General features: G+C 57.9%; 2 protein-coding genes across 4 annotated transcripts in view; one reads left to right on the top strand and one right to left on the bottom strand.

Moving 5' to 3' along the window:
- RXRG (retinoid X receptor gamma) overlaps nt 1-26,523 on the bottom strand; it is a 119,902-nt gene that overhangs the window by 65,220 nt on the left and 28,159 nt on the right. The gene's annotated exons all lie outside the window — the stretch shown is intronic.
- LRRC52 (leucine rich repeat containing 52) lies at nt 8,597-15,854 on the top strand. The gene is made up of 2 exons (XM_037167432.2): nt 8,597-9,218; nt 15,529-15,854. Exons 1-2 carry the CDS (start codon nt 8,597-8,599, stop codon nt 15,852-15,854), a joined length of 948 nt encoding a protein of 315 aa, XP_037023327.2.

The raw sequence follows: 26,523 nt of genomic DNA, 5'->3' as shown, positions 1-26,523 counted from the left end.
TGTTAACCAGGGCGGCATAGCCCTGGGCAAGCTACCTCACCCCGTTGGCAAAGACCTTCCTCCTTCAATGGGGGCCTTTTATTTGCAGCCCAACAGACAAGACCGGGGTCAGATCACTCATTCTCTTACAAAACACTGGGGTCACATCGAGACACATACTGTTAACTGGCAGCAGAACAGCATTCACCAAACACCCTTCAGCAGGAATGATTCAGGGCCTGCTCGGAGGTCGGAGCTGGGCTTCGAATAAATATGCAAATAAATCAGACGAGGTCCCCGAGGGGCTCCCAGTGTTCACGGGGAAACGAGTACTTAGGCTTCGCCGCGAGGACAATGGCCGAGAATAGACAAAGCCCAGGGAAGCCCGGTGATGCTGTCCGAAGGGACCCAAGGAAAACTAGCATCTGAACTGGACGGGGACTTGAACAGGTATTGAAGGGCACTCGGGAACGGCCCAGTGACAGCGTGGGAGAAGGAGGGCCCGAGGGTGAACGACGCCGGGCGTCACAGAGCCAGCCAGCACCCGTGGCGCCAGGTGGTCCCAAGTGAGCCAGGGAAGGGACCTGGGGCCGGCTCTGCCACAGCTGGACTGTCACACACTGAGATTGGACGCCGTCCATGCAGGCGACAAGAGTGAGCCCCTGCCAGCTTCCAAGCAGAAATGGGGGCGGTCAGAAGCTCTCCTGGGGGGCTGGCTATTCAACCCGTGAATAGGCATCTGGGTCTGGGTAGACTCGGTGGCCCTGAACATTTCATTAAACGAGTTTCCTAAACATGAAGAGTGCGATGCACTTTTAACGTGTGCCTGTCTCTCTCTATGGCAACTAAGTGTAATTTCTCAGAACTGGCTCCAAAAGATATCTCAAGTGTTTATCTTCACAGGGTACCCGTCGAGAGTTTACTCTGGGTATTAAATGTACGTCTTTATAGGTTCAGGCTTAATGAGATAGGATTGAAACGCACGCACAGGTTATGGAAAGTGTAGGTTCCTGGAATGACAGGGGTGGGGGGAGATACTTCCAAGTTTCCACGTGGAGGCTTTGTTATTAAAAGAACAGAGAACGGTTAAAAGCCAACCCGTCACACCCCCGTGTCTCATTCCGCTTGGGCTGCCATCGCAGAACACCGGCTGCCTCGCAAACAGCTCGCCTATCCCTCCCGGGTCCGGAGGCTGGAGGCCTGCGGTCGGGGTACCTGCGAGGTCAGGGGAGGGCCCACCTCCAGTCTCAGGCTGCATGTGCCCCCCCACCCCACAGACCCTCCCTGGGGCCCCTTTCCCAAGAGACTAATCCGGTTGATGAAGGCTCTACCTGCAGGACCTGACCGGCGCCCCCTGAGACCCCCCCCCCGCTCCCGATCCAGCAGGTCGGCCTCTGTGATGAAACCTAGTGTCTGTGTTCCACTTTCTGCATGTACATCCGTGGCCCCTAGATTCCTAGAGCATCTTCCCTTTTGCAAAGAACATCCATGGAGGAAATACGACCCAGCTCACCCCCAACCTCCTCCTCCCTGGCCGCCACCACATATGCGGGTGCACACCCATCAGCCAACAGCGATGCCCACCAGCGACGCCCTACCCTAACCCTGAACATTACACTGTGTTGCCGCCCACCCAGCCGGCCCCCACTCAGCCCTCTGGTGTCCCCCTCTATCCCCTGCTGGCTGCATCCCCCCCTGCCCACGGCCGGCCACAGCCACGGGCTCTCGGCCAGAGCACACGGCACTGCAGGCGGCAGGAAGTGCCGTAGCAGTTCGGGCTGGTGGGGCGTTGGCCAGTGTGGGGGCTGCGAGACCAGGAAAGGGCCTCACAGAGCCGAGAGGGAACCCAGGCCACGGAGGAGCCCGGGGCAGCTAGCTGTCTGGGTGTGAGGCCGGGAAGGCTGGGAGCTGGCAATGGAGGGAAGGGAGGATGAGGAGGGTGGATGTGACAGATGTCACCTCACCAGGCACAGATAGTCTGCAACTTAGCTTAACAATTCTGTTACTAGGGCAACAGCCGAAGACTCTGTCTCCGCCAGCACGAACGTGGCAGCTGTCATTCGGGAAAACGAGGGTGACGGAGAGCGGCCGGGGAGTCTCGGGAGGGCACCTCTCCGACCCCCCCGGCTCTGTGGTTTGGGGCGTGGAGAACCGGAGAAGCAGGGTCTCCAGGAAGGACAAGATCCGTGAAGCAGAGGCTGTTGACCCCACGACAGACCAGCGCTCCTGCCTCTGCGGCTGATGGTAATGGTAGGACGTCAGGGTGGGGGCAGTCCACATCTGCCCTCACGGGGTGCTTGCGGACAGGATTCAGACGGACGTCTGGCCCGGCGACAGAAGCCAGAGCGTTTGCCACAAAGGTAACAAGTACCTCAGCTGCCTGCTTCCCTGGGCCCCGTTATCCCTGGGGCTACGGCCAAGCCTTCCTGGGAACTTTCAGCAGGTCCAGGGAGCTAAGGGTTGCAAAGAGCCCCCCGCACCCCCCCAGGAAGTGAGCCCCGATGCGAAGCTCTGCTGCCACCGGCCAGAGCACAGCGGATGGAGCCAGCCCCCTCGGGGCCCTGCCCTGCCCCCACAATTTTCTTGTCCTGGTTGCGGGGGAGGCCCCGACGAGAGAGCCGTATGGTGGAATGCATCTCTGAACGCCGGCCTTTCCCTTGATGCTGTGTCTACTAGGAAAAGCCAGCTCAGGGTTAACGTTGGTCCTTCCACATTTCCGGCCACCTGCCCAGTGGACACAGCATCAAGCAGAGAACCCTCTAATGCCTGCCTGTCTCAAGGTGCTCAAAGTCTCCCCTCCCCTCCCATGTTTTCCGAAAAACCTCAGGGCAAGGAACGCTGATGGACAGGGACCGCACTTGGCCTTCCCCAGGCCTCGCCCTGGCCTCCCTTGGACCTGTAGGGGGTACAGACACCCCACACACACAAGGGCCACCAGAGGGGCTTTCTGCTCCAGGATGTTAGTGTCAACACAGCTCTGGAGACTAGGCCCTGGGGGAGGGGCCTCCCCCGGTCTGGGGGTCTGGAGGAGGTTTCTGTAGCGCTCACTCTCAGGGGCTTCCACAGAATGTGATGCCGGGGGGGGGGGGGGGGGTTAGCCAGGGGGACAGAGCTCGCCCAGACGCCTGGGAAGGCCCCTCCGGTCGAAGTGGCTGCTGAGAGACCCTCGTCCCCTTGGCCATGGGCCAGTCGGCTGCTGCGGGCATCCCCACTCCTTTTTTTTTTAAACATTTTTTTAAAGAGTTTATTTATTTATCTTTAGAGGGGAAGGGAATGAGAGAGGGAGAGAAACATCAATGTACGGTTGCCTTTCGTGCATCCCCTGCTGGGAACTGGCCTGCAGGGAACCTGCCTGCAACCCAGGCATGTGCCCTGACTGGGAATCGAACCACGATTGTCTGGTTCGCAGGCCCGTGCTCAATCCACTGAGCTACACCAGCCAGGGCCCCACTCCTTTTTTGAGTGAGTTAAGCTAATTGTGTTTGCTTTGAGCTCCCGAGAAACGAAGAACAGTACACAGACCATCTCCCAGGCATTTACAGCCGAAAAGTATCCTCCGCCTCCTGAAAGACAAGCAGCCGCAAGATTAAACAGCTCGCGGCCACAGTGGTCTGCTCGGGCGCACGTCAAGGGGCCACGAGGCACGAGGAGGGGCGGACGGTGAAGTGCCCGCCGCCGGCAGGTCCAGCAATGGTCGTTCCTCGGCGTTTGCTGAGGTGGCAGGGACGAGCCCCGCGGGGCTGGCGCTCGGGCCTGGAGCTTTCGGGACCACATCCTGCCTGAACTGTGACCCTGGGCAAGGGGTGTCTCCTGGAGCTGGTCTCCCGGTTTGTAAGACGGGGTCACGCCTCGCTGGGTTGCTGGGAGGATCCCATGCAGGACACAGCGGGATTCATAAAGGACAGCGATTGTCTTCTATCCAATCTCGTTCAACTTTGATAGCAATGCAGGGGAAGCAGTATCTGTCGCCCCTGTCTTATCAGAGAGGGAACAGGTGCTGGAGGAGCCCAGGTGCCCGCCCACCCAGAGTCACCCGGTGAGAGCCCTCTGCTTGTGAAGCTCCAACTCCAAGCAGCTGCCTCCACAGCAACATCCACCCGGCGCCCGGCAAGCGAGACCCCTCCCCGGTCAGTGGGCTCCCACGCCGGGTCCCCACAGAGGTGCCGGCGTGATGACAGGTCCTCGCTGGGTCGTGTGCATTTGTTAGAAGCCACAACTGGGATCCAAGCCCCTCAAAACGACACCGATTTCCATGCGTCATGGAGGTCCCCTCGGGCCTGTGCCTGTAAGGGTCTCCCCTCCTGAGCCGCCCTTGGGCGGGCTGAGGGAAAAGACAAAAAAAATCCCACCCCTCGGTCCTGAAAACAGGGAGATACAGACATGGGGCGGGTAGGGCAGGAGGTTATATGTTTGGCCCTGGGACCCAGCTTGCCTTCCAGCAGGTTTTGGAAATTCTCTCTCTCTCTTTAATGATTTTACTTATTTACTTTTAGACAGAAGAGAAGGAAGAGAGAAAGAGTAGGAAAGAAACATCAAGAGGCGTGGTTGCCTCTTGCACGCCCCCCACTGGGTACCTGGCCTGCAACCCAGGCACGTGCCCTGACTGGGAATCGAACTGGCCACCCTTTGGTTCGCCGGCAGGTGCTCAGTCCACTGAGCCACACCAGCCAGGGTGGAACTTTTTTCTCTTCTAGGAGGACCAGGTCATCTGCTTCCCAGGGGATCCTTACTCAGGGAAGGCAGTGTCCCCGTCAGATTCAGCTAAAAGTGGGGGCCGGCCAAGGCTGGACGCAGCTGTAGACTGTGCCCATACAGGGGGCCCCTTGGCCGCTGGCTGGACGCCTGCCCCCTACGGGGCAGAGACAGCGGGCAGGTGAGACAGCCTCGCGCACCAAGGGCAGTCCACTGTGGCTGACGCTGCGAGTCCCGTCCCTGCAGCCACCTGACAGAGGCCATGGGGCCTCAACTACCTCCCCAGCGGCGGTGTCTGAGACCTCCCTCGGATGAAGGAACCTCCCTCAGTGCGGAGATGACGGGAAGAAAGCCCGGAGAGGCCAGCCACTCCATCCGGGCCAGCAGCCTCGTCGGAAACTCCCCAAGGCAGGATTCCCGAAATCACCGTCTCCTGGGGTGTCGCTTGGAAACAGCCTTGGGGACTCTGAGGGTCAGCCAGCTTGGGGAGGCTCCATCCTCTGTTCTGCCTCCTCTAGCCCCACTCGGTCTCCGCTTGACAAACATTTCCGCGGTGTCGAAACGGGGACCACGTTTCAGGGACCTGGTCTACGCAGGCAAGGCTGACACTCGCCCCCCGGGTGTTGAGATCGCAGGACCGCACACAGCGCCACCTCCAGCAAAAGGGCGGGTCTGGGAGGTTAATCGCTGCACCGTTTGGTTAAAATAGTGCTGGGGGGTGGGGGGTGGAGAGGTGGAGCCAATAGGTGTGGGTCTCCACCGCCCCCCCGCTTCCCGTCTGGGAGTCTCTGAGGCTTTGCTAAGTGGAAGCTCCGGAGACCCTACAGCCAGGGTGGCGAGCCTGAGGCTGAAGCTAGGGTCTCGGGAAAGCCCATCTGGTCTGTGGCAGGCAGCTGGAGACTCAGCAGGGCAACCTGGAGACAGGCTCCTCGGGGAGGGGGGGAGTCGGAAAGCGGGAGAAAGGTGGGAAAGACGAGGTGCAGAGGCAGGGAAGCCGCTCGGTGAGCCTCGGCGGGCCAGGCAGCCATGAGCTCCCATCAAAAGGAGACTGGCTACCAAGGGACTGAGGAAAAAAAACTCTCACAGACACAGGGGACAGCATGGTGATGAGCAGAGGGGAAGTGGTGGAGGAGGCAGAGGAGGGTAAAGGTGGGGGGGGGCAAGCGGTGACAGAAGGAGACCAGACTCGGGGTGGCAGACACACATCGATACACAGATGATGTAGAATCGTACCCCTGAAACCTCCGTAACTTTATTAACCAAGGTCACCTCAACGAAGTCAGTTACAAAAAGGAAGCCACCAGCTCAGCCCACTGCTCACTCTGAGGAAAGCGCCTCCCCTGCCCCATCTGGCCCCCAGCCCGGCCCGGCCCCAGAGAAACCACTACGGCTCAGAAACCAGCTCTGCTCCGTGGGCGGGCATCCCCCCAGCCCCAGGCGGTCCCGAAAGAGCCAGCCAGGAACTTTTTTTTTTAATTACAGGGAAAGGGTAAGTCCCCTATCAATACCACCCTGCTTCAATTAGTACAATTACCATGGGGGTCATTATCGTAAGTGTTTGCATTTCTGCTTAAATGAGGTCACTTTCAATTTGGTAAACACTCCTCAGTCATCATCTTAATTCACGCCCGGTCACCGGAGGAACGCTGAGTAAGTGATCACAGTCGGGGTCAGCCGCGCAGCCTCACCTCCGCCGAGGGTATTAATTTCTCTCCTGGCAGAGAAGAGGTGGGAGCGCTCGGGCACCGGCCACTCCGTGCGTGGTTGCCACCACCAGGTGCCGGGCACGGTGCTGAGTGAGACGTGCCTTTCATCTCCTCATCTGTGACCACAGCTGCTTTGACAGGGACGCTGTAGAGAATGAAATCATTTTCCAGACCCGATGGCACAGTTTACGCCTCACGGGGCTCTCCGCCCGCCCCTCCCCCTGGCAGGTAGGGAATGGAGCCAGGCTCCCTAGAAGCACTCGCCATTGTAAAGGCCCTGGGGGGTGGCAGTGGGAAGATGCAGTTTATAGCATCACACTCAGGTTTTTTTGAAAGATATTTTGTTTTAAGGAGAGTGGCTTATCCCTGTTCGAGTGGTCTTTTCAAACACCAGCATGTGTACCCACACACAGGGTCCAGCAGAAGGAACACCTGCTTGAGTGAGGTTGGTCGGGTGCGTGAATGTGTCCCACAAGATGGACAGCGCTTTGAACACGCCACCTGAAATGTCACGTGGTGTGCCTGAGTGTGACGGTGTTCTGTTACAGAACTGCATGCTTATGATTTTGCAATACAAGATTTTGTGATGAACAGGGGGCACTATTTGTGTGGGACCCTCCGTGTATGTGTCTGTGTGTGTATAAAATGCAGACAGCGTCATATGCAAACTGGGGGCACAGTCTTAGAGGCGCCTTAGCAGAAGAAGGCCCCTGCTCACCTCACAGGGGCTCCCACTTTCCCCATCTTCTCCGTATAAGACAGAAACAGTGGTGCCCCTCCAAGTTCAAGACCCTGTTGGGAACCGCCCTGCCTGGTTTCAGGAATTGTAACTGCCCCCCATGGCTAAGTGTGTGACCTCCAGAATGCGGAGTACAGGAGACAAAGCTTGTCTCTGGCAGCAAGTGCTGCTTCTGCTTCTTCCCCTGCCCCCAAAGCTTGGTCAGTGTCCACGGCGGGTACAACCCCTCAGAGGGGGGGCAACCTAGGCCAGAGGTGATCATTTGGGAGGCCATCATGGGAGGACTGGGGGGGGCTGTGACAAAGAGGGAGTGATGGACCCTCGTTCCCCCGGTTATTGCGACAGAGCCCGAGTCCCCATTTCCATCTGGGAGAAGCGCTTCCTGGCTCTAATCCACTTAAGCCTGAAACCTATGATGGGGAAGGCAGTGCAGCCCTGTGCTGGAAAGGGCGGGTGTCCGGGGTAAATCAGGCATAAGAAAGAATATGTAAAAATCCTGTGAAGCCTGCTTTCTTTAAAATGCTCTCATTTAAATGATAAGGGTCCAAGCCAGAAGTTTGTTCCTCAAAGTTTTATGGCTTGTTAGCTATCTGACCCTGAGAGTAAGCCCTCATAGTTCTTTGAATGCTGTCTATTGTTTGATCCTTACCTGGATTCTTGTGCAAAGGAACCCAATCAAAGCCCCTTAAGCAGGGGGCTCCTGGCCCTTCCCCTTTGAGGACCGGCCACCTTTCCTCCCCAAGCAGATCATGTCTTGGTAGTGTTCACTTTCATCCATGGCACACGGGGGGACTTGGGAGGAAAGCCCCCCCCACAAGACCCCTCTGAGGAGGAACTTTAAACCAATCGCTTTGCACGTCAGTAAAGTGGGGAGTGGGACTGGGGATTTCCACGTTCCCTCTCAGGCCTACAAATGAGGGAGTCCGATGTAACCTAATCCTCTGCCGTGGGGAGCTGTCACACACTCATGCTCACACACACACACACACACACACTCACACACACGCTGCGGGCCCCGAATCCCCCAGGGGACAGCCGAGTACTGACACACAAACACCCTCACACGCCCCCGGACGGAGAGGCAGCTCCCTCCGCCTGGCGTCTTCTGAGGCTGCTGACATCACAGAGGTGCCCAGGGGCAACCTCGCGATCAGGTGGCCGTCCCCCCCGCTCTCCTTCACTCCCACACGTGGGGCAAGGGTGAGGCCTCTCAGAGCTGCCAAGCGGGCCGGCTGCCAGGGCGGCCTGGGAGCGCGCCACGGGCAGAGCCACCCGGCGAGCGGCGGGGCCGGGGCCTCGCGTCTCAGCTTCTGTCGGGTTCTGCTGTCATGGAAAATTGCTCTGCGCCAGGCTGGAGGGTTCCGGTTCTTTCCGGCGCCCCGCCCCCGCCCCTCCGCAGCCTTCCGACCGGAGGGACAGCGCCCGCCCGCCCACTGACGGAAGGTGCAAGGAGAGAGCGGTGGCTCGGCGCCTCCCTACCATGTCCCCTGCCCCAGGCCCTGGGCCCGGGTGGCTGCTCTTTTCCCTTGGCTTGGGGCTGGTGTCCGGGTCCAAGTGTCCAAACAGCTGCCAGTGCCAAGCCCAGGAAGTGGTGTGCACGGGGGCGCAGCTAAAGGAGTACCCCCCCAACATACCCCTGGACACCCGGAGGCTCTACCTGGACCACAACCACATCACCTTCCTGCCGGCCATGAACCTCGGGCTGCTCAGCGACCTGGTCTATCTGGCCTGCCAGCACAACCTGATCAGCGGGGTGATGGACTACACCTTCATCGGGGTCTTCAAGCTCATCTACCTCGACCTCAGCTCCAACAACCTGACCTTGGTCTCCCCGCACAGTTTCTCCATGCTCAGCAGCCTGGTGCAGCTGAACCTCTCCAACAACCCGCACCTGTTGTCCCTGAACAAGTTCACCTTCGCCAACACCAGCTCCCTGAGGCTCCTGGACCTGAGGGACACCGGCTTGCAGACCTTGGACCACGCTGCCTTCCAAAACCTGCCCACGCTGCAGACACTGTACCTGAGTGGGAACCCCTGGAAGTGTAACTGCTCCTTCCTGGACTTCACCATCTACTTAATTGTGTCCCACCTGGACCACCCAGGTGAGGGCGTGACGGTGAGGGGTGGGGGAGGCGGGCACATGCTGAAGTCAGAGCCACTGTGTCCACTGGGAAACACTTCAAGCTGCTCAGTTCAGATGCCGGATTCTAGGGCCCAAGCACAGTCGCTCTCGGGCAGTAGAAAGCCCAGTGCCGTGTACATGGCAGGCAAGTTCCACAGGCACTGGGGGGCCACCTGAGCCCCTGGACAGTGAGAGAGGTGAGGGCCGGGGCGGAGAGCGGCTTTGATATGAGCGCCCCTTTGTCTTCAAGATGCTGACCTCCTCAGGCGGCAGAGGACGACCTGAATCCGGGTCTCACCTGGTGGATTTCCAGGCCAGTGGCTGCCAGTCTGTCCACTGCTCCCTCCCTTCTGCCAGGGCCCTGGGGGCACCCTAGCGCCTCTTCCCTCACCTTTCAGACAGGTATAAGAATAGAGCCAACCCGAAAGTTCTGGCACGGCGTAAGCATTCCGTAAACGAACGCTTGGCAGATGCCGAACGATGGAGCCAGGTGACCCCGGGACCGGCACTGGGTGTCGGGAAGGGTCAGCACGCGTGGTGCGGAAGGACAGGGCACCTGTCCCGGAGACACGACTGCACAGGCGCCCTTGGGTACAGGTGGGGTGGGGAGGGGGCGGCAGGTCCCAGAGCTCTGGTCCCGGAGAAGACGGGGCAGAGGGACTCTCGGAGGGAGCTGGGCCGTTACACAAGTTACGGACTCAGGGGCTCGGCCCCTGGAGAACAAACCCAGAAGCCCAACCAGACCTGGTCTCAGCCCAGCCTCACGAGACCTGGGGCGTGGCCAGCGGCATCGGGGCAGCTGTTCCTGGAAACCAGGCCCCTGCCCCTCCAGAAACGGGGTGGACGTGCAGGTGGCTTTCTGGGGATGAGGGCAAGGAGGCCAGTCCCACTGTGGGGTGGACCTGGCCTGGGGAGAAAGTCACCTACTTTGTGTGCTTTGGGGGGAGGAGCCTGCAGGGCACTGAGCAGCGCCTTTGTTCCAACATCTCCCCGTCTGAGGCTTCCCCGAAGGGGAGGGGCTAAAATGAGCCATTTGGGGTTCACCCGTCTGGGTCCCAAACAGTGCTCTGATCTTGAAGAGGACCCTGCAAACATACACGAATCCCTGGCCAGAACGATGCACCGGTCCCTAACTCTTTACCAGCTCTTGCTTCAGAGGACCGAGGAAAGTCTTGGGAAATCCCATTAGCTGAGATTTATCTGCAACAGTGTCACATTGAACAAAACCCAGTCCAGGCCAAAGAAATGGGGAGGTCACAGGACAAAAGGCCTCAGGGCAACAATGTGTCTCTCCTGTGTCACGTTCTGGTTAAAGTCGCCCCCCACGGAGCAGCAGGCGGTAGAAGGTGTTTCCCTCACCAGATTTCATGGCTACACTGAACAGGAACATGGAAGCCCGGTGCCATTACCGAAGGGCTCCCTCTAAAGAGACCCTCCAACAGGACACGCCCCAGAGGCACCAAAATCCAGCCGGGCTCCCGAAGGGTCCGGGTGCTCCCTCGGCAACACAGGAGGACATTCCGGCAGAAGTGCGGCCCCCGGCGGGCTGCCAGGGCGCTCTGAGCCCTGATCCTCCTGATCGATATGGAGCTGAAACGGATGCACGGAGCCCATTTCCTTTCTGGCAGAGATCAGCAAAGAGGAGGACCGGCTCCCGGTGGGAGCTGGAATTTTCCGGTCATCAGAGCTATTTGAAGGTGAGAGCGGCAACTGAGCCCCGCCCGGACAGCGCTCTCTCACCGGACAGGGTCCGGGCCTCTCCGGATGCTCTCAGAAATGCAAAAGGGGGGCCTCCTGCATCCCTGCCCCCCACCCCCAAGGCCTGGTCCAGTGCTGCCTGAGGGTACGGTCCAGGTCTGAGCTCAACCAATACACTCGCCACAGGCAGTCACTGAGCCCTTGAAATGCGGCGAGTTCGACTGAGCGGCTGGACTTCCCATTTTACTCCATTTTCATTCATCTAAATAGCCACATGAAGGGCCAGCGGCGGCTGCGTGGGTCCGGGTCAGCTTTCAACGGGATGTTTTCGAATCCAGCTCCTCACGGCATGGACATCCCCTGCCGTCGAAGTCAATGCTCCCGCCGGTGCCAGGGGTCACAGCACAGACCCTGCACCTCGAACGTTGGTTTTATGTTCATCACGCAGACAAGCTGCTGGGGTGATTGGATCAGAGAGACTTTAATAAAACAAGGCAGGGAGACAGGAGGGAGAAAGGACCGTGGAAGCCAGAGGGCACGGCCCTGCCCCGCTGTGCAGCCAAGTGATTTGGGGTGTCTTCCCGCTCTGAGCCTCGCCTGTCCCTCAGGGAAGGGAGCGGGGTCACGCACTCTCTTAGGCCCCCCTAGCTGGCCGTCCAAGGGCCTAAAGAGAAAGGCAAGGCGCACTTAGGTGGAGTGAGAGGAAGCTAGTGAGCAGCAGATGGGGTCCCGGACCAGCCACGATGGGTCCGTGCCAAGGGCACTGTCCCCAGAGATGAGCTGCCGGTCACACGGCCAGGGGCGCGATTAAGAAGCGGGCAGCCTGTCACTCCTGGGCTCCCCACTCCGTCCTAAGTGCCCTGTCTTTGACTAGAACCACGTCTCTGCCGCCACCACCACCTGCCCCACCCCCACCCACCCCCGCCGGACTCGGTGCCCTGGCCCCTCCTCCCAGGCCTGGACCGCTCAACCAGCATCTCTCCAACTCTGGGAGCTCGGGAGCCCCAGGCCCAGAGCTCCTGCTTCTCAGAGCCATGGGCAGGCACACCTCGGACCACACCCGGGACCCTGTGCCAATGGCCTGAATACCAGCCCCTCAGCGGCCGCTCCGACCTGGCGGGTGCAGAGTCATTAGTGGCTGATGTTTCCAAATGTCTCCCTCGTGCTTGGTGTTCACAGTGTGACCAGGAACAATCAGAAACAGAGAGAACTCACAAAGGGACAGGTGCCAGGGGTGGGCATGGGGTGGTTTCAGGACAGAGGGACCCTCTGTGTCAGCTGTTCAGTGACAGTCCCCGGGATGTCTGGGCAGGACTGCCACCAGGGGGTGGGCAGAGCCACTCGGGGCGTCTGCACGGAGCAGATGGCTCCCTCCGTGCTGCTCCAGGCCGAGGCCATTTGCAGGCACCGTGAGCAGACAGCATCTTTGCTCATTCAGAGGCTGTTCCTCCCGCACTGTGGGCTGCTGTGACTAGGTCACCACCCCCGTCCACTCACCCAGCGCACAGTCACCACCCACTCGCCAAAACTCAGATTTCCAGAAGGAACTCGATCCTCGAATTCTTCCGCTGCCGTGGCGCCGGTCCCCTGCGGCCGAGGCTGGAGCGAAGGGCTGGGAGCGGACCTCCCCAGGCTGTGCAGGGCTCTGCCCACCCGTGTCCCCCACCTGATCTTGAAGCCCTGGCCTGCGGCTCCCCCCAGCTGACAGCGGGAGGAGCAGCCCCAGGGGGGCAGTGAGGGAAGACAGCGTGCCAGGAGTCCCTAAACCACCCAGAAAATTCGAGAGACAAGGGGGGCAGCACACCTGTGCAGTTCAGGGAGAGTCCCAGGGACTGTCCCCGGCCCAGCCCAGTCGGGCTCCCCGACAGTGGGTGGACTGAGTTCCTTCGAGCTCGGATGCCAGGCCTCTTGCCCCTCCAAGTGCCTGTTTGCTCCAAGGTTCCTACCTGTGAGCAACGCACACTGCCCGTGGAAATAAATAAGGGGGTAGCTTATGTTTCCTTAGGAACAGTTTGCAGGAAGAATTTAAACATTAATGACACCTGTAATTATACCTGGGCTCTTTAACTGGGGCGAAGGCCCAGGGCCCACGACATGGGGCGGAGCGAGGGAGTGCGTGGGCCCAGCCACTGGTCTGGGAGGCGAAGGGGCCCTGAGTTCCGCAGTGCACAGCACACACAGCGGTACCTGGGAGGGTTTTGTCGGAGGCAAGGAGATCACTCCAGCCAGAGAGGGAATGATTCATAAACAATGTGTTCATTCTGTAGCACGGAGGTAATTAAAACTGCACAGCGGGGTGATGGGAGAGCAGAGGTTAATTTTGCAAAGCACCTCTCATGTCAGGCACTCCGAATCAGTGGACGGGTCTATCATCCCCGAGTCGTCCCACCAGCGCAGGAAAAGGACGGGTAGTCCACAAGCTAGAGAAAGGAAAGGAAATGATGAAATAGAAGGCAGCAAAGTGGAGGGGAAGGGACATCAATAAGCAGGTGAACAGCAACAAGCAGTTAATCTAAATGTATCCGTCTAACAGGGGATGTTAACGGACTGATCCGAATACAAGGTTTGCTCCACTGGGAATGAAACAAAACCCAGCTACACGCCCGCTCACAAAAACTGGCCTTAAATATAGACACACAGAAAGAGTAAACAAACATGGGAAGGATACACAGTGCGAGCCCTGACCGGAAACTCGATCCAGCCCTTCTCCTGCCGTCTGAAGGGGAGGCCCGGAGGGCAGCAGCGTTACTTGAGACGACGGGAAAGGGTCAGGCTCGCAGGGCTCAGGCCTCCTCCGCACTGCACCGCACCGGGTAGCTTCACTGTGGGAGGCGCAGTGTGGCGGAACCGTGGGCCGAAGCAGAGCAGCGCACACCCCCGAACTAGTGACTTGAACGTCCTTCCCTCAACAACGAAAAGACTGCTAGTAAGTAGGAGACACAATGGTCCAGAAAAGTCCACAAAAAGGCAGCAAAGACCAAGAGTCAGGAAGGGCACGGAAGGGTTCTGTAAAAACCACAACCAGGTCGGCGCCCCTCGGACCAGGGACTTGGCTAAGAGCCCACACGCAGTGTTTCAGGGCACGGGCCGCAGCTGCTACAGCGGACTTCGGGTCCAGCCAGAAAGCGCGTTCTCAGTAAGTTTCGGAGCACTGAAATCATAGAGGGCATGTCTCCGACTGCAGTGGACCAGAATGCGGTAACAAAAATAGTACTATCCGATCCCCAAATATTTTAAAAAATAACAAATTCTTCTCATGAATGATGGTTCTTATTAACAGGGATGACAAGGACCAGACATGGATTCCATGAGCTCAAAGCCGGCCTTGCAGGCTGGAAAACGGCCCCCTCCCCTGGGGTAAATGACCACCCAGCCAGCGCGTGGTGGGGCCATAGGGATGCTATGAAGTGCCACAGAGTTCAGCCTTGGGGACAGTCATGTGTCCTCTGAGCCTCGGGATGAAGTTGGATAAGGTCTCTTGGGAAGAATCATTTGCACTTGACCTTGAGGGACAGAAAAAAAGCGATCATGAAAACTGGGGGCGGGGGCAGCGAGGGGCACGGGGTGCAGAAGGAGGAGAGAAACGAAGGCAGCTTCAGGCAGGACGAGGGAGAGGGGGCTGCTGACGTGACTGCGGCTGGGAACGGAGAAGCCAGGAGGGGAAGCGGAAGGGGCAGGTGCTCTGGGCTCAGGGGGCCCACAGGAGAGTGGGGGTTGGGGGCTCTGAGCCAGAAAGCTGGGCAGAGCTGTGCTTGAGGAAGGAAACCCAGGCGTGTGCGAAGTGGACCGGAGCTGGGAGACTCGGAACCAGTGGACGCCTTGCAGTGACAGGGAGCAGGGTGGGGACAGAGAAAGTGGGTAGAAAAACCCAGGCCCCCTCCCCCACAGCCACCCACACCCCTCGCTTCAGAGCCGCCTGACAGTGTGTTAAAATCACCGCCCAATCGCTCCTTTGAAGGCGATGCTCTAACGGAGAAAGGAGTGGCTGATGCCTGGTCGCATCTCTGCCGCCCAAGCCCCAGTTTGAAAGCCTAGGAAACCGTCTGAGAAACAGCATGTGATGCCCCCAGCCCGGGCACACCCAGCCCCTCCAAAGCCCAGGGTTTCCTTTCTCAGCACGTCATTCTGTATCAGTTCCCAGGTGGTGGCTGGGGCAGTGACCCGAGCCCCTCCTGCTAGAATCCCGGAGGAGCTTCCTGGAGCCTCCCCTGCTGGGCCTTGGCACCCACCCCACCCTTGGGGGGAGGAGGGGGGCCTCCTGGCTGAAGCCCCAGAGCTCCTGAGCCAGGCCGATGGAGACACTCTGAAGGGTCGCTGTGTCCCTGCCCCCCCCCCGCCCCTCCCCTCTCCTGGCATCTCCGGGGCCACCCTGAGGACCCTGCCCACACTTGTCTCCCACAGGCATCTTCCTTCCCTTCCCTCCGAGCACTGGAGATGCTGCGTCTCTGACGAGGCCCCCGGGGGGGGGCCCCCAGGCCACACCTGGAGCAGGGAGGCAGGGTCCAGGCTGCCCCTCCAGGCGCCCTGTGGCCTGGGGGCCCTGGGAGTCCGCCCGCGGTTTCAGCGGTCCGCCCGCTGTGCTTTTCCTCCAGATGGTCAGAACGCCACGTGCGTGGAGCCCGCGGAGCTGGCCGGGTGGCCCATCACGCAGGTGGGCAACCCGCTGCGGTACATGTGTATCACACACCTGGACGGCCGGGACTACCTCTTCCTGCTGCTCGTCGGCTTCTGCATCTTCTCGGCGGGCACCGTGGCCGCCTGGCTCACGGGCATGTGCGCCGTGGTCTACCAGAGCGCCCGGCGCAAGTCCAGCGAGGCCGAGGAGGAGGATGAGCACGGGCAGCGGGTGGTGGTCAGCCGGCGGATTTTCCAGAGCCGGGTGGACGCCGGCCAGGATGGCTTCCCGCAGCTGATGTAGCGGCCAGGGGCCACCCTCGGGTGGGGCGGCCTGTCCCAGGCTCCCGCCCTCGCCCTCCCCTCCCACACCCGCAGAGCGGTCCTGGGGGTCAGAAACTGTCGGTAAAATAAAAGGTTTGGTTGCCGGTTCCCAGGCTGGTCCTTTCCCACTCGACCTGCCCACGGGCATGGCTGAGGGCTCGGCAGGGCAGCACCCCCTGAGCAGGGGGCTCCGCCCTCCACCAGGTGCTGGAGGGGACCGAGAAATACGGGGGTGCAAAACAGTTTGGGAGAATCAAGGGTAAAATGGATCAACTGGAGGAAAATGCCAGACGCAGAGCTGAGAGCTGACATGAATGGAAGTCGCCCGAGGGCGTGTGCAAGCCCCTCCTAATGAGGCAGCGACCCTACGACGTCCACACGAGTTCGCGGTGACAGAGTGCGGCCTGGGCACGTTGAAGACGGGGCCGCCCAGACGGTCGGCAGCTAAGCCCCCCAGAGACCACCTGCTCCCCTTCACAGGAAGCTGCCCCCCACCCCGGAGCTGTCGTCACAACCGAAGTCACGACGGAGGTCAGGGTGAGAATGTCATAAACTGGGTGGCCCATACACAAAGTCCCCAAGGGAGGTGCGGGCAGGAGGTGACCCATTTCAAAACCAGATCCCCCTAGCAGGACCGAACGAACTCCCAAAAAAGTACCAACCGTGAGACTAGCAAACCACAAGCTGCGGATCGTTGCTGAGAGCAATTAAAGACGCACACAAGTGGAAAGACACCCCATCTTCGTGGACGCGGAGGCTCAGTGTTGCCGTGGTGGGAATCGTCCTCCGATGGGTTGGCATGTTCAGTGGTGCGCACACACAAAATCCCAGGGGGCCTTCGGCAGAAGTGGACAAGGGGGCTCTGATACTTCCGTGGAAACAGAGGACAGAGTCGCCCAAACAATCCAGAGAGAGGAGAGTTGGGGGACTTAGCCTTGCTGACCACACAGCTCATCAAGGTGGCGGCCAGGACAGTCTGTGCGGCCGGGATCGGGGCCAGGGGCAGGCGTTGGCTGCCAACAGGCGCGAGGGGCCTTTCGGGGTGACAGCAGCGCCTCACACTGGGTGGCGGCGAGGGCTGGGCAGCCCTGTCTGTTCACAAAATCTCACTGACTCGTCCGCTTAGGACGGAGAAGTTTGCGGCATGTAGCTTACATGCCTGGCTTTTAAAGGGTCTCAGCAGATGCTTCTGCAAAGGGTCTCAGATGTGTGTTGGAGGAGGCCGGGCAGGTGGGCCCCCAACAGCCCTCCCTGCTGTCCTCTGAGGCCGCCGACACCCCTCTCCGGGCCGGAGGTGTTTCCCCGGCAGCCCCGCACCCGACTCTTCACCTGCGGGACTCTACTCCTCCCCAGCTCGGGGCTCCGGCAGCAGGGCGCCTTGCGGGAACACGGAGAAATGCCTCAGGGCGTCGGTGGCCGAGCAAGGAGAACTCTGTCCCCAGCACACGGCCCGGCCGGCTACAAGGCTGTCTCCGAACAACAAGCCATCTCTTCTGTGGCATCGCCTGGCCTCCAAAGCCAGCCATGTCCCCTTCAAAGCTAATTCCCACGCGTTAATGACGTCGACACCCGCAAGAGACAAGCGGAAAGCACGGACCAAAGCCGGCTCCCGACCAGGCGGAGGAGATGGGCACCCAGCACCTCCCAGTCGGTCAGACTTGGTTTCTTCATAGTTGCCCGCAGGCCTGCAGCTGGGTGTGTATGTGTGTGAAACACCCGCTCTCAGCGAGTTTCGACCTACTGTCCCCATACACGCCACACACCAGAGTCCGTGTCCGGCCTCCGATCTCCCGCGGTGTCCGTGGATTCTCTCTCGGGACAAGGTCAGCAGTTCTGCCAAGGCAGTGCAGTCCCGTGGCCGGCTCCTGACCCCTGGCCACGCGGCAGCCCAGGCCGTGACGCCAGAGGGATGCAGTCCCAAGTCCTGGGTTACCGAGACCTAGGAAACGGGGTGAAATTGGAAAGCCCTCCCTTGACAGTGCGCCATGGCTCTTCCAGTGCATAAAGGGCATTTGTGGTCACTGTGCCGTTCTGGCCGGACCAAAGCAGCGCCTAGAATCCCCTGGGTTAGAAGAGATAGAATCAGCTGTGAAGATCCTCAGAATTCGCATCCGAGGTCTTAGGCTGTCGTCTCAACTTGACCTCTATCAGCAGAGTCGGCGAGATGAGCCTGGAGCTGTTTCTGAGGGGCTTCTCCTGGGCACCACTGACCGTGGGCTCTCCGAGTTGCTGACCCCCTTTCCCCGGCCTCATGGCACATGAGAGAGTGAAAACCTGGACTAGCGCCTTGGCCTTTTAGCCCGTGAAACACACACTACACTGGACCAGCAGCGGCTCGGCACTGGGGCCACAGAAGGAGCAGGCGGGTCTTCAAGGCGACCTGGAGAGCAAATGCAATCTTCGCTGCAATTCCTATACAAGGCCCCAGGGGGTGCTCCATTCATCTTCTTCTTCATCGTCGTCACTGCTCCAAACCCTTTCCTCATCTCTCATTGAGCACTGAGGCACTTCCAAGTTCAAGTCCACCCTCCCCAAAGGCCCCCAAACCACCTCTCAAGTCTCAGCCCTTCCTGCTCCCTGTTCTGGAATGCTCTGCCTCCCTCCAGCACGGCCCTGCCCTCGGACACAGCCCAACCATTCAGCTCCTGCTCCTTCTCCCCTGGGACCCACCGGACAAAGCGGCTGCCCCCCACCCCCCACTGAGAAGCTGCTCTCCTTCCAGAAGAAGAGGGTCTGGACGGGAACTTGTCCCCTGGTCTGTCTTGTCCCATTTGCAGTATAGCCGTCCAGGTGCCTGAAGTCGGTGGCCGGGTTGTCTGTCACTGTGTGTGACTTCAGTGCAACCAACCTCAACTTGCTTCCATCGTTTTCATTCCCTACTTTGTTTCAAATTTATTGTTACTCTAACATAGAGTTGTCATTTGTTGGTTTTATGAACTGTACGTACGGCCGGGTAACAAAACTGACGGGTATGTAACGTCTGTCTGTGTTTTCTCGGAAAAGTCTTGCTTTCCGCCCGCTGGGAGCCTTCTCACCAACGCAAGCCTCTAATCAGCCCCGATCGCCACAGCACACTTTTGCTGATTTTATTTTACCTTTTTATCATTTTTTTCCGGACGCCCCTCCCCTCCGGCCGCCCTCATCCTGTTTCCTGGGTCCCTTTATCTGGAAAAGAAGGTGGCGGTGATTTCTTCCTCACGAGGAGGGGGTGGCGATTAAGTAGAGTCGCCTTCGCCTGCTTTGTCGGGAGAACGAGTCACAAGCTGGTCTTAAAAGACCTGGGAAGGTAATTCTAACCCTGCAAGCCTTAATTCTCCCTTGGTTCGATATTATACACGCACCACCAATTGCTACAGGAGGTTTAATAAGACACTCAGAGATATAAAATGGTCCGTTTTCTCAGTTGGTCCCTCCTCACAGTCCGGGCTAGAGCCCTAAGGCGGGCCACCTAACTCTGCCAACTCGTTCCGGCAGGCTCCGTAAGGCGGGACTCTCTAAAGAGACACCCCGGCCTCCCGTTCTAACTCTGAATTCCTAATCCTCAGAGCCCAGACGCCCCGTAAAATTCCAAGCCTCTGCTAGCCATCCCGCAAAAGATATTTCCGATGGGACCCCCTATTTAAAGGGGACTCCCACTAATGTTTAATTACAGCAATCGAGCCCCCACCGCCTCCAAGTTCCTAATGAGCAGCAGGCCAAGGCAGTGTGAGGGCGGGGAGTGGGGTCAGCAGGGGAAAGACCGTGGGAGCCGGGACCCAAGGGACGAAGGCCCGAGGAAGAGGCACCGGGCACTGGCACACACACGCCAGATCAACTCCTTCTAACACTCGAAGCTGTGAGCCCGTGGACCCCCTGATTTCCGGGGAGAACAGGTGAGGAGGTGTCCGTGTGAGTGACTCAGGCGGGGTGGAAGGGGGACGCAGGAAGGGAGTGTGAAAGCCCAAGGGGTACGCGGGTGAAGGAGGGCGGGGGTCTTCTGTACCCTTGACCTCCCCCCGGGGATGCGGTGCCCAGGCTGCGTGGAGGGAACCCCTCAGCTCAGGAAAGGGGGCGGGGGTGGAGGAGCCTCTTTTAACGAAGACGTAGCTTTGACCTTGGCTCAGGATGCCTGCCAGCCAGCCTGCCACTGGGCAGGGGAGGAAAATGGGCAAGAGAAGATGGGGGAAGCCACTGGGAAGAGGCTTTTAAAGGGACTATCGAGTTACTCTCCTTGCCAGACTCCACAGCGGGCAGGTCATCAGTAACAAACTTAGCCTCCCTGGGTCTTCCCCCAGGAAGACATTCTGCAGGACCTGCGGGCTCACAAGGGTGGGCAGTGAGGACCCCGCCGGCAAGGAGGGGCGCAGCCCCGAGCGAGTGTGTGAGGAACTACAAGCTCCTACGGACCAGACGCTCCCGTTGTAAGACTGAGATCTGATTTGAAACCCAAATAAAGGTGACGCTGCACGGCATTTTCCATCGGCCTCCTTGGCGTGGCACCGCAGTCACCTCCCACGCAGGTCCCGCACACGTGGCCAGAGAGAGCCGAGGAGCCCGTCGCAGGGCGGAAGGAAGGCTGAGTCTCGGAAACTCCGCTCCCCTGATAGGGTTTTAGCCGCAGCACAGACGGGCACCGGCAGACCTGGCCCCGCGTCCTGGCTGCGCCTCCTCCCTGTCCCTCCCGGTTCCATCTGTGAGTCACGGAAAAACCTGGAGACGCTATACAGCCACCAAACATGAAGGTGTTTCCAAGGGACCCAGGATGCTGTTCCGAGATGAGCAGCTTCTCCCTCGACCTGAACACCTGCCCTCCCCACCGGCACCTTCTCCGCCGAGTGGCCCCTGCAGTGAGGCCACCTCAAACACCTCGAGAAAAACTGGACCAGGTGGTGAGGTGCCTTAGAGGGCTGTTGATTTTCCCCCCAACGAGGACAATTTTGTCCTTTGCAGCATATCTGAAGATTCGAACATCCACCTACACCTGCGATTACAGGCACTGACTCTACTCCAAGTTAACTCTTCTCAAACTTAATGCTTGGGTCTTTGCCATCTGGCTCAGTGGCCAGACATTGTACAGATTCTAATGGGCGTCCATGCATCCACTCAATAAACGAACACTCAACAAGACATGACACCTACCTGGAAAACACCCGTGTGGCCGGCAGAATGAGGCGCAGAAAAGTGGTGACGAGATAAGAGCTTATCCGAGACACACACACGCACACGGGATAGGAAGCACTCACAGCCCTGAGAGGGGGCAGACCAGGTGCTGTGCCCCCCTGAGTGCAGGACTATTCCCCGGGGAGGGGCAGAATCCCTCCAGGGGGAAAGCGGAGTGTCAGATGGCTTCTGAAGGGAGAAAGGGTGTCCGCCCGGGGGGAAGTAAGTGGTGGATCTGAGGAGCAAACAGGAAACTGGACGTTCGTCAGTCGGGCATATGACACAGGCGGGGCACGTGTGGTTTCCCGGTGGGACTGTCTTTAATCCAAGCCGGTGAGAGAGGCGGTGTCTGCAGCTCAGCAATGACAGCCAGACAGTGGTTGCTTTGGGTGCTGGCAGTTTATTGCAGTTTTTTTTTTAATTATTGATTTTAGAGAGAGGGGACAGGGGGAGAGAAAAAGAAACCTCGTTTGTTGTTCCACTTACTGATGCATTTGCTGGTTGCTTCTTGTTTATGGCCTGAGTGGGGACCAAACCCGCAAACCTTGCTGAATCAAAAGGGTGCTCTAACCAACTGAGCTACCTGGCCAGGGCCTGGTGCTGGGGACCTGCATTCCAGGGGACAAGATAGAAAACCCCAGAATAACTGTTTCGGCATCTCCTTCCAACTCAAAGATGGCAGGTCCTGCTAAGGGGAGAGGGCAGTGAGAGACAGCATCGTCTCCCAGGTGCCACGGTGAACAGACAAGATGAGCCTTGACGCCTGTCAGCTGCCTCTGTCTGCAGAGGGTTTTGCTGTTTTCCTTGCCTTGAATGTCGACCCCCCTGCCCTCTCTGTCCCTGTGGCCTGGCCTTGGGGATCCCCTGCTGGAGGCCGGGTTATCCTACCCTCACCCTCCTGGACCCTGCCCCAGGCCCACCTCCAACGGGAGGGCGGCTGGACTCTGGGACCAGGACCGAGGACGGAGCTGCCTGCCTCCCCAAGTGCCCTGCAGTGGCAGCAGCTGTGTCCTGGGTTTCCTGGAGCACAGGGCGGGGGGGGGGGGGGGGGGCTGCTGGCACTGGACTCGGCCCTGGACTCTCTGATTAAAATTCCCTTCCACGTGTTGAGAACGAGCCATTGAGAATTTCAAAGCCCAAAAAAGGAAACTAATGCTCGGGGCTCAGAAGGGAGTGACTTAGACAACGCTGCCACCTGCAGGTCAAGAATGGAAGTGCTGCTGGTCTGCTCCCAGGCTTGGACTGATTTCACAGAATACTTCTCTCGGATCTGGAAAGGGCGGTTGCTGGATGTATTGCCATTAACAGTGGGGCGTCAACAAGAAGTTTTTGATGTGACTAACACAGCCACGATCACGGCGGGCAGAGGGGCGGGGGCCACAGCAGAAATGAGGTTCTGGGAATGTGGAGGAGGGCATATTAGTTCAGACCCTAACAGAGGGAGTGAGTGGGCAGGGAGAGAATCTGGGCAAAGTGGCCCACTGAGACAGATGGATGGGGGAAGAGGAAGAGGCCGGCTCCATGCGGAGGCCCCCCCACACACCACACACCGACGGAGCCATCGGATTCAGTCCCCACGGACCCCCGGGGGGGACTGGCTCATCATTCGCGTGCGAAAGGCCAGCCAGTCCACAGACCTGCAGATGCTCACAGCCCAGACACAGGGGGCCCGCCGGAACTGGGGGCTCTGCTCCCCAAGCTCATTCCATGCCGCTGCCCACGGCTGCTGGGCCGCCTGTGCTCGCCGCTCAGCAGGTTTAGGGCAGACAGTGAGTCTCCACGATTTCGGTCACAATCTCCTGCTGGGTGTGAGCCAAGGGAAGCCAACACCTTCTTCTGGGTTTAACGTTTGAGCAGAAGGACGTCTGAGAAATCGGGGACCACGGGTGCTCTCTCTCCAGCAAGGGGCCCTTCCTTTCCTCTTTCCCACCCGCTTCCCTGGCCCCCTGAAGTCCTCTGCCTGGCTGCAGACACAGTAGCAGTTCGAAGCTCCGGGGACCCACTGGCTCCCGAGGCAACTTGGCACCTGCGACGCGGCTCGTCCGAACTGATACCCACCGTATATGCAAAATACACACCGGGTTTCTAAGACTGCATACAGACATCGAAATACAAATGATCTCGCTAATGACTTTCATGTGGATTACATGGTGACATGATGCTATTTGGCGTCTATTGGGTTAAATGAAATATATTGTTGACCTCAACAGCGTTTCTCGAAGCGAAAGGTCGCCCGTGTGATTCCCGGTCGGGGCACGTGCCTGGGCTGAGAGTCCTGTCCCCGGTCAGAGCACATATAAGAAGCAACCGATCCAAGTCTCTCTCCCTCTTTCTCCCTCCCTCCCCCTCTCTCCAAAAATAAATACATAAAATCTTTTAAACCATTAATTGCATCTGTTTCTTTTTCCTCTTTAAGAAGACCACTAGAACATTTAAATCCCCCATGTAGGCAGCACAGTATTTCTATCAGGTTGCGCTAGTTTAAGGAGAGCCAGCGTGCTTTGGTAAACGGGGGCATTTGTACGTTAATTAGTGCGTGACCGCCGGCAGGAGTCTGAGGTCTGTTCCACCGGCAGCTCGGTGCAGACGGCGGCTGTAACTCTTAACCAGGAGTCATGCCGTGAGGAACGGATGAAGCCCGATTCTTCTCTGGCCGCGTGTCTCACAGGTGATGGGCTTGTTCCCTAAGTATCCCAATGTCCTCACCCTTCGGATTCCATTAATAAGAGTGTAATGAATATTCAGGAAGCTCACAGCTGCTCCAAGCACTTCCCCTTCCTTATGTGAAAGAAAGTCAAGGCTCTGCTGCCCACCCTGCCCCCCTCATGCTGAGGCTTGAGCTAGACTGTCACTCTGTGAGATTAAAGCGGCCCAGCCCCCAAGGCTCATTCCTCCCCAGACTAACTGGGCTTCCTGGAAGGTTTTTCCGAATCTCATCCAGAACAACCCTGGAAAAGTGGCCTTCGAGAAACCGACAAGGCCACCAACTCCTAAAGATAAGGAGCTAAGTTCCTAACCAGAGATGAGGACGGGCTCCGTCGATGGCTCCCCGGGTGACAAACCAGAGCTCCAAACCACATGGAGTCACCTCCTTGCATAGCCCTCAGAACGGCGGCCAGGGCACAGCAGCGGGGCCAGGCTGGGCCCCACCGAACGCCCCCGCCTGCCGAGGCTGTGGAGCCAGGCTCCATGTCCTACCAGACGCTGAGTCTCTGCAGGGCCGATAAGGATGAACTGATTTCTCAAGTTCACCCTCGGAACTAGACTCTGAGCCTCAGCTCTCCGCAGAAAGGGACACGCCCCACAAGTGAAATCGAAGGGAAAAATAACCTTGGACTGAGGTCTCCCAGAAACCCACTGGCAAGTGCAGGGTGTGCCTCCCCCGGATCCGCTGCCAGCATGTCTCCATTTTCCTGTTATGTGTGATATTTTCCATAGATGAGACCAGAGATGCTGGTCGCAAATGATAGTCAGATGTTCAAACAATTTTGTTGCTGAAACATGATAACTTCCAGAAGCCCCCTTTCTGTGCCCCGTGTCTTTGGGTGCGACCCACCGCCAAGAAAATGGATTGTACAAGAAGAATGGAAATTCACCAGGAAACCGCACCACGGCGGGTCCGAGGCAAAACAAAAGATCGCTAATCGGAAGCAGGCCCGCTTGCAAGGGTCGCGGGAAGAACGCGCGCCAGGCTCCCAGCGCCTGGCTCCGTTTCTGAGTCAGGAACCGCCAGCTTGTCAGGGAAGGTTGTGGCTAAAGCTGTGAAAGACATGTGCTGAAAGCTTCTCGTTGCCCTTGAATTCCTGCACTTGTGGTCGGAGTATCGCACCACACATGCGCAGAACGGAGAGGGCTGGCGGGCTGGAAGCGGGCCGGCTGCGAGGAAGCACAACCCATAAAATCTTCACTTACAAAACCAGTCCATTAGGAGCTGATTATTTATATTAAAAAAGGGATTCAACATCAACATCTGAAGTATGATTTTTCCTGTTCAGATATTAGGTGGAATTGCAGGAAATTGCCAATGTCATTGACTATATGGACCAAATGGAACCGAAACCCTGGCAAACCCACGTGGGTCAAACCACAGTTTATGAACAAAAGGGCTGGAAAAAAAATAAAATTAAGGAGAGAATTAAGAGTCCCTACTAATTTCAAAGTGATAGAAATTAAGTTTTTTTAAAGATTTCATTTATTTTTAGAGAGGGGAAGGAAAGGAGAGAGGGAGAGAAATATCAACGTGTGGTTGCCTCTCGAGCACCCCCTACTGGGAACTTGGCCCACAACCCAGGCATGTGTCCTGACTGGAAATTGAACCCACAACCCTTTGGTGTGCAGGCCAGCACTCAACCCACTGAGCCACACCAGCCAGGGTGAAATAAAGATTTTTTAAATACTTCCCAAGTGATAATTCCCAGGCAACAGGAAAATATTTTGTTCAACAGTTTCCATTTTGACCTACATAACTTTTCAGTAATATACCCAGAGACGGTTTTATGCTGCATACTCCAAGACGTAGTCAGTGATGGCTAAGAGTTTTGGTATAAACGTGGCACTGTCTAAAATAATAGTAATAGCCTCCGCATGTATGTACAGGGTCTGGCAGAGGTAACATGACTGAGTGTGATTAACACGGTACGTGAACGTCTCACCAAAGACACATTTTTTTTCACATTTCAAAGCAGCTTGAATTGACCTTCAAGCTGTATTCAGCTTGTATTCATATTCAGTAAGCCATGTCACAAAATCCTTTGTGAAAGTGAGACAAAGAAGCAAGAGAAAGGAGAAAAAAAAAAAAGAGGTTAAGATGAACTGATTTGGACGATCAGAACTGACACACCCAAACACAGCCTGCTTTTCAAAGGCGTCCCCGCGGGAAGCTGCACAGCGACCTGCAGGTGGCGCTGTCACGTTGCCCAGAATGGTAAGGCAGAACGGCCTTCAAACCAGCACATTCCTCACGTCTCTCCTTCTCCCGCCTAAACTCTAAGCTGGGATCAACCAGCGGTTCACCGGCTTATTTCACAAGCTCGGTCCAAATGCATTCAGGTCATTTGCTAAATTACCTGCCTAATGTCTCCAAACCTGCTGACTGTGCAACACCAAGGGGAACCGGAAGGTGCACCATGGACTTGGGGTGACAAAGATGACATCACTGGAACCACCCTGGTGGGGGACGGCAACAATTCGGGAGGCTGTGTTTGGGGGGGTGGGGGGCAAGAGACACCAGGAAAGCTCTGCACTTGGATTCTGCTGAGAAACTAAAACTACTCTAAAAACATAAAACCTTAGTAAAAAAAAGAAAAACCAGCCCTGGCTGGTGTGGCTCAGTGGATTGCACGCTGGCCTGCAAACCAAAGGGTCCCTGGTTCAATTCCCAGTCAGGGCACATGCCTGGGTTGTGGGCCAGGTCCCTGGCAGGGGGCCATGTGAGTGCAACCACAAGCTGATGTTTCTCTCCCTCCCATTCCCTCTGAATAGAAATAATTTTTTAACTAAGAGAAAAATTA

The sequence above is a fragment of the Artibeus jamaicensis genome, unplaced genomic scaffold, assembly GCF_021234435.1.
Source record: "Artibeus jamaicensis isolate MK-2021 breed Jamaican fruit bat unplaced genomic scaffold, CSHL_Jam_final scaffold_625, whole genome shotgun sequence".
NCBI classification, from domain to species: Eukaryota; Metazoa; Chordata; class Mammalia; order Chiroptera; family Phyllostomidae; genus Artibeus; species Artibeus jamaicensis.
Note: the sequence above shows the minus strand (reverse complement) of the source record. Positions and strands in the feature narration are given on the sequence as shown.